Genomic DNA, 6,980 nt, shown 5'->3' on the forward strand with positions numbered 1-6,980 from the left:
CTTTAATTTCCCAAATCCTTTGTGGGTGGGAAGGAGGGCAAAGGGCTAGTTCCTTCACACCAACTTCAAGAACTGGCTGAAAATTTCACATCTTCCTTTATCAGGGTTGAGGGAGTTCTCCAACATCCCACCCCCATCCCTAACTGCTCCAGTCCCAGGGAAGGAGGAAAAGGAAAGTAAAAAGATAAGGATTTTCCCTAACCAACCTCCAATCTCCATTTCCTTCTAATTGCTCCCCGGGTGAAGTTTCACAGGCCTCTTCAGCCTCAACCTACTCAGTTCTCCACCTTGCTCATAGGACCCAGAAGCAGTATGGTACCATGGAAAGGGTACTGAGTCTAAGGTGGAATTCTGAATATGGTGCTGAATGTCTGTGTGACCTTAAATATGAAGGTTAGGCGAAATAGTCTTTAAGGCTCCTTCCAATTCTACATCTATGGAACTGGGGGAAAAAAACTCTGAGAAACTCATTCAGCTTACCCCTTTTATTCTACAGCTAAAGAAACTGAGGTATTGGGTCAAGTGACCACCCCTAAAAATCATAGTTAATACTTACCAAAACTAGGATTTGAACCCACTTTTACTGACTCTGATTTTTCCCATCCTATCCTACTTTTTTATTGTTTTAATTATGTCATATTGTCACGTTTTAATGTTGGTTTGAAGTAAGTGCCATTTATTTCCCTGTATAAAGTTATTTGGTTTTTTTCCTCTTAACTAAAGTAGTTAAATATAGATGGATAAACCAAAGCCCCAAAATCTATCTACCTTCTGGAAAATGCTGAAATGCAAGAGCAGGAGCTTTCCTTCAATCCAGCCCCAACCTTACCTGGTGTATTCACTGGTTTACCACCAAAAAACACCGACTTCCATAGGATACCTGATGATTTCCCACCTCCCTCTACTCCCAAAGCTACCAGGCAAACATGCTGATCCTTAGTCACAAGCTCAGCTGGCTCTTATCTCCTGGAAGCCAGTAGGTTAGGGTTCAAGAACTCAAGTCAAGCCTTCTTAAGATTTGCTTAAATGGGTGACAGTCTCCATCCCTCAAGCCCTCTACATTCCTGGTCTGTGTGTTGGAGAGCAGGACCTGGCAACTCCTGCATGATGGGGCAAGACAGTCTGCACTCTCCAATGGAGTTCCAATAGCACTGAGTTGAAATTAGGATGAGTGTGTATGTGAACCAACCAGGAGCTGATGTTCTGAGGTGAGAGTCCTCTACAGGAATCTTCTCTTGGGATCAAGGAGCTCTTAAATTTTTGTAGTCCAGTATGGTGGATTTTGAGCCAGAGGATCTGGTGTGAATCCTGACTCTGCTACTTGTGACATCTTGGGGAAGTCATTGATCATCTCTAACTATTGATTACCTCATCTTTAAAAATGAGGAGGTTGGGGGCAGCTAAATGACACAGTGGATACCAGTCCTGAAGTCAGAAGGACCTGAGTTCAAATCCAGCCTCAGACACTTAATACTTCCTAGTTGTGTGACCCTGGGCAAATCACTTACGCTCAATTGCCTCAGCAAAAAAAAAAACAAACAAACAAACAAAAAAAAAAACTGAGGAGGTTGGACTAGATGATGATAATAGCTACCATTTAGGTAGTGTTTTGAGGTTTACAAAGCACTTTACATATATTCTCTCATAACCCTGAAAGGGAGGAGCTCTTATTATCCCCATTTTACAGATGAAGAAACTGAAGTTGAAAGGTCAAATGGTTTATTAGTAAATGTCTGAAACAGGATTTGAACTCAGGTCTTTCTGGCTCCAGCTCAGACTGGCAAGGTCTATTCCAGGTCAGGTTTCTGCCAGCACTCTTATTTCCAGACCAGAACTGGTAGGTTAGGACCCTGTGGAAGTCATGGCTATAATCAGAATCAGAAATCAGTGACAGATTTCACTTTCTTCAGCTTCTTGAACCTCAGAAAAATCAGATCCATAGGAGGAATTTGAGCTCCAGACTGCAGGGCTGTCCAGCAGACAGCAATGACAAGTGGTACGGAAGCCATAGGACCCCCAGAGACTATCCCTAATCAGAGCTGTGTGTATTTGGTTATGTTTCCCTCCTGTAGAGGCTCCAGAGTGTCCACTCTTTTCTCTAGCACAGAAAGTCAGTTCTGTAAAAAAAACACATCTCAGTAATGGACTATTGATAAATAATTAGCTTTTGTTGATTGCATTGATCTGGATGGGCCCATCCTCATTAGCATTTTCCCTGAGCAGAGGCTATTTTTTTCTGCCTTCCCTCTTTTCTTCCAACAGAAAGAAACAGCAGCTTAGAGTGGACCAGATGTAATGTCAGGAAACAGTCCCTTCATCTCCTTTGCTCTGGGGACAAGCAAAGAGCACACAGCAAGTGGTTTCCACTCAGTTGTACTCAATCAGCAGCCCTCATCCTTCTTAGCAAGCCTGGGCAGTTTATTTTGGGGGAGGAGGGACACAAACTTCCCCCTGTTCAGCTAAGCCTTTGTACCTCCTGGCTAGGTCTGAGGAAGGATTCATGAAACACTGCCAGGGAGGTTCCCAGGGGTACCAGTGTTTGTCAGTGGAAAATGCTGAGTTCACAGTGCCGGCCCCGGGGAGCTAGCTGTGGGCCCAAGATACATTCCTGTCCCTCCCTGATGGGGAATTGCTCTTCAGCTTTTCTTGTCTTCCCCATCCAGGACAGGACAGAGCAAGGCTGAGGTTCACAGCTGGTGCCCTCTTGGATTCTCCTTGGCACACTAGAGGGCTGTGTCCCCTGCCTCTCATCTTCACCTGGCATATAATATAGTAAATGTCACCCCTGGCATAAGCACAGGTGGCCCCAAGGTAGAAGGGACCTCTCTAAGATCAATTTATAGAGAGAAAATCAGGTAGGGGCAAATTGGTTGTCTTGGTCAAGATCACATGGGGAATAAATAAAACCTGGCATTTCCCCGCCTCAGCCTTGGGCGCTTTCTTCGAGCCACTCACCCCTCTCCCTTCTCCTTAAACTCAAGCTTTTGCCTTAAACCCAAGCTTTTGCCCTCTCTGCAGACTACTCTCTCGCAGCTCCATTCAGTCCATGCAGGTGAGGAGGGCACTCAGAGGCCTGAGGGCAGAAATCTCCTTGGAATCCTGCCCAGAGGCACACTGGGCAGCCAGTGTCCTCGGCAGGTGGTCATCGGTTGCACACCTCAGGCATCCTGGGCCAGACATACCTGTGAGCCAGACAGCCCCAGGCATGGGTCATGCAGATGCCCCAGACAGGTCATGGACCAGATGCTCCCAACCAGAGGCCAGCTTTAAGAACAGGACTAGAAGGAAATGACCTTTAGTACAAATATAGATCTTTTTTAATGAAACCAGAACAGGCGGAGATTGGACAGAGGGAGGGGTGTTAAAGGTGTGGGGCAGCCTAGAGTTCTGGTACAAGGATCGTCAGGCTTTATGGAACTCAGGGATCCCTCAATAGAGACAGGGACCATAGGGAGATTAGGGCCTGGGAGACAAGAGCCCTTGCTTTGGAAAAGTATCTGCAGCTCCCTAACCTGGTGCCGGAGCCTCAGGCAGAGCTGTCCTTGGTGAGCGGAGAGGCCATGGAGCCCCACAGAACCTGGAGATTCCTGTTCCCCACCTAAGTAGACACCAAGGAGAGAGACACGGGATACCGGGATTCCCTTTCCCCCATGAGAGCCAAGAGCTCTGGGAGGTATTCCTTCACACACTTTCCTTGGATAGGGGAAGGCAAGAAGAAGATGGACAGCTCCTCTAGACCAGGAGGACCCAGGACCAAGTGGAGAAAAGGTGGGGGCCTGGACCGAGAAAGGGAATTCGATCTTTGCAGTCCTTGCCCCAACATGGTGCTCTGCACACAAGAGGTGATTCATCCAGTCACTGGATTGAACTGGAACAGGTCTGGGGGTCTCCTTGGGGTGGGCTGTGACACTCTGCTTGGAGAGCTAAGCCAAGGGCCCTAGGATACAGGCAAGGGCCAGTGCTGCAGCCAACAGGGCTGGGGCTGGGGCTGGGGAGCCAGGAGACGAAGACCCTTGCAGGGTCTCCTGGTTGGTCTCCTCACTGGCGACACCCCTGACGTTACTTGGGGGGAAAGGCCGAGAGCTGCACAGGTCATGTAGGTTGCCCGGGTATTGGGCCTTTCGGGATTCTTCTTTCAGTGACGCCCAGATGGCAGTCGCCTCCTGTGGGCAGTTGGCCAGGACCCCATTGGCACAGGTCTGAAAGTTTTCCCATGACCTGAAAGGAGAGGAGGAGGGTCAGGAATGAGCCAGAAGGCTGGAGATGGGAGGAGGGGAGCAGGGGTGATATTTACTGTATTATATACATGATGAGATGACAAACAGAAGCTAAGGGTCAGAGTAGACTAGTTAGGGACGGGTAGGGTGGGGAGTGGGGGCCAGTGGTGCAGGGCTGAGGCTCGGGAATGAGGAAGCTCCGGAGGATAAAGTGGAGAACAGAATGATGGGGGATGGACAGCCCAAGAGATTCTTGTCCAGGACTTTGCAAGCTCTCACCTGCAGATGGATTCAAGTTCAGGGGGTGTGAGGTCAGTCCCCTTGTCAGACTGCCCACTCTGGACCATACTGTTCCCAAGTTTGATCAGACAATCAGCAAAGCCCTTGTAAATAGTATCACATCTGTTAGAGGTGGCAGCGGTCCCAGGACCAGGGGCCAGGACTGTGGAAAGAAAAAGACATTAAGCTGGGCACATACCCTCAAGTCCCTGGGGGAGCCCTGTTTACCAGAGCAACAGCTCAGCCCAAGGGATGCAACTCAGCTAGAGTCTGTGGCAATGTCACTGATGACTTGCTGAGGGAAGTAGTTTCACAAACCCCTGGGTCCCCCTCTCAATTCTACAAACACTTATTAATCACGTGCTATGCTCATGGTGCTGGGATGGCTGGGGTAGGTATGAAAATAAAATCGAGCTTTCTGTTCTTTTAAAGAGCTGACAAATAAGGGAATCCCAGTGCAGCATATATACATATGTATACACACACAATAAGTAAAGCCTGATAGAAGACAAGCAGAGATTCAAGAATTGAGATTAAGAAAATCTTAGGGGAAAATCATCTTCAGCTGGGGAGAGTGGTTCAGAGGAACTTCATCAAGACATCTAAATTGGCATCTGAAAGAAAAGGATTTCAGTAGGAGCTGAAGTGGGGGTGGATTTTAGGGAAGCAAGACAGCCTCCCAGCAGGGGCCCCTAAAACCTATATGGGAGATTGGGTATACCATTCAGGCTGTGGGACTTAGACTACACTCTATAGACTCCTCACTCCTGCCCTCTTCTACCAACAGAAACTGAACGGGGAAAGAACAGAGACCATTTCTTAAAGAGGTCTATCCAATTCCACAGCAATCCCAGAGGCTTCCCAGAGAACAAGCTTTTTCCCAAGTCTCCTAATATATGTATTTATAGGAATATATTCCTAATTCTGCTCAATACCATTACTGAACTCTTTGAGACCACTGTGGGGTCTGAGCTGGGAAGGGCCATCATGCTCATCTGTGACTAGGAATGGATGGAAGCCTGGGGGTGCAGTTCACCACAAAACATGCTCCTTGCCAAGCTTGGTCCCAGAGGAGAGAGGAGAGCTATAGCTCCCTCCCTGCCTTGCAGTAGTGGAAGATTAGGAAACCCCTGAACATTGTATATGCTGTTTAGCTCCTGGAAGTGTTAATTAGTTCTGCTGGACGAGAGATGGTTAATTGGGGCAGGGAAGAAGAGGGATATTTGGAAATGAAGGTGATGTTAAAGCAAACAGTATTAATAAAAACTAAAAAATTTAACTGCACTCCCTAATCCCTAATCGATGTAAATGACCAGTCCCCAAAAGCTTTGATGCTCCCATCTAACAGAACCGTCTTCTCTTCAGATTGGCAATCAATCTGGGGAAGGGGGGAGGGAGAGATGAGGGATGGGGAGCCGTGCCTTTGGCTCTGGGTAATGGTAACTGGGGAGGGTAGAGAGGTACCTCCTGAACTAGGAGAATGGCCTCTTCCTCATCCTTAGGGGATCAGCCAGGCTCTAGACTGGGGAGCAGAAGAAGACTGGTCGTGGGTGCTGATAGAAGCTGTTGAAAACTGGTGAAGAGCGACCCAAGGAGATCCAGGATCCCCTTCCCTCAAAACGCCTTTAAGCAGTCCCATCTCCTTGAGACTCACCCCAGCAAGAACTTTGGCAGAGAAGGGGTGTAAAGGCAGAATCCGTGGGATCCGAGATCCGAGGACCTCAGGGGAAGAGCTGGAAGAATCCTTCCAAAGGGGTTGGACTCGCCCAGCGTCACACGGGGGGTTAGCTGGGCACTCTTTTCAAAATGTGGCTAGCACTTTTCTGGTCAGGACAGACAATTGAGGGGCGGGGTGTAGTGTCCCGTCCCATAGCCCCTCTTGCCTTACCTCCCCTGTCCCCATCTCCCCATCAGGCCACTAGAAAGAGGGACCCCTTTCCGAGAACTCGGCTCGTAGTTCCCCGGGACTTACTGAGCTGCAGTAGCAAGAAGCCGGGGAAGGGGAGTGGTCTCCAACAGCAGCGGCGGCGGCGGCGGCGGCAGCAGGGGCGCATTGTCCCGGGGCACTGGGCACGGCGGCGCCGCGAGCCCGCTCCCGCCTCGTCCCAGCGGCTCCAAAGCCCGAGTGCCAGCGCGGAGCCTGCGATCTGGGGCTAGGCAAGCGCCACGGCCCGCCCCCCCGAAGCCCCGCCCTCCGCCCGCCTCCCTCCGCCCCTCTGGGTCTCTGCTTCCGTTAGTCTATTTCCCAAAGCAATTGAATTCCGGACCCAGGCATCCTCAGCATCGTCCCACGGGGTGTCAGCGCTGCTGCTCCACCCCGCTATGGACTCCATGAGAGGTCGATTGGGGGGGACACCCCAGCCCCATGGAAACTAAAACTGCTTCCCCACCTCTGGCCCGTGAATGTCAATTCTGCTCTCCTTACCCCCCAGCCTCACAGGATGTTTTTTCTGCTGCCCCCTCACCCAGCTCCACTGAATTAAC

General features: G+C 49.8%; 1 protein-coding gene across 1 annotated transcript; it reads right to left on the reverse strand.

Moving 5' to 3' along the window:
* Positions 1-3,294: 3,294 nt before the first annotated feature.
* On the reverse strand, positions 3,295-6,616 carry NRN1L (neuritin 1 like). The gene is made up of 3 exons (XM_051982919.1): positions 6,469-6,616; positions 4,497-4,659; positions 3,295-4,218 (listed from the first exon to the last, which is right to left on the reverse strand). Exons 1-3 carry the CDS (start codon positions 6,548-6,550, stop codon positions 3,924-3,926), a joined length of 540 nt encoding a protein of 179 aa, XP_051838879.1. The 5' UTR covers positions 6,551-6,616; the 3' UTR covers positions 3,295-3,923.
* Between the last annotated feature and the right edge of the window lie 364 nt (positions 6,617-6,980).

Source organism: Antechinus flavipes, chromosome 2 (genome assembly GCF_016432865.1).
Source record: "Antechinus flavipes isolate AdamAnt ecotype Samford, QLD, Australia chromosome 2, AdamAnt_v2, whole genome shotgun sequence".
Taxonomy (NCBI): Eukaryota; Metazoa; Chordata; class Mammalia; order Dasyuromorphia; family Dasyuridae; genus Antechinus; species Antechinus flavipes.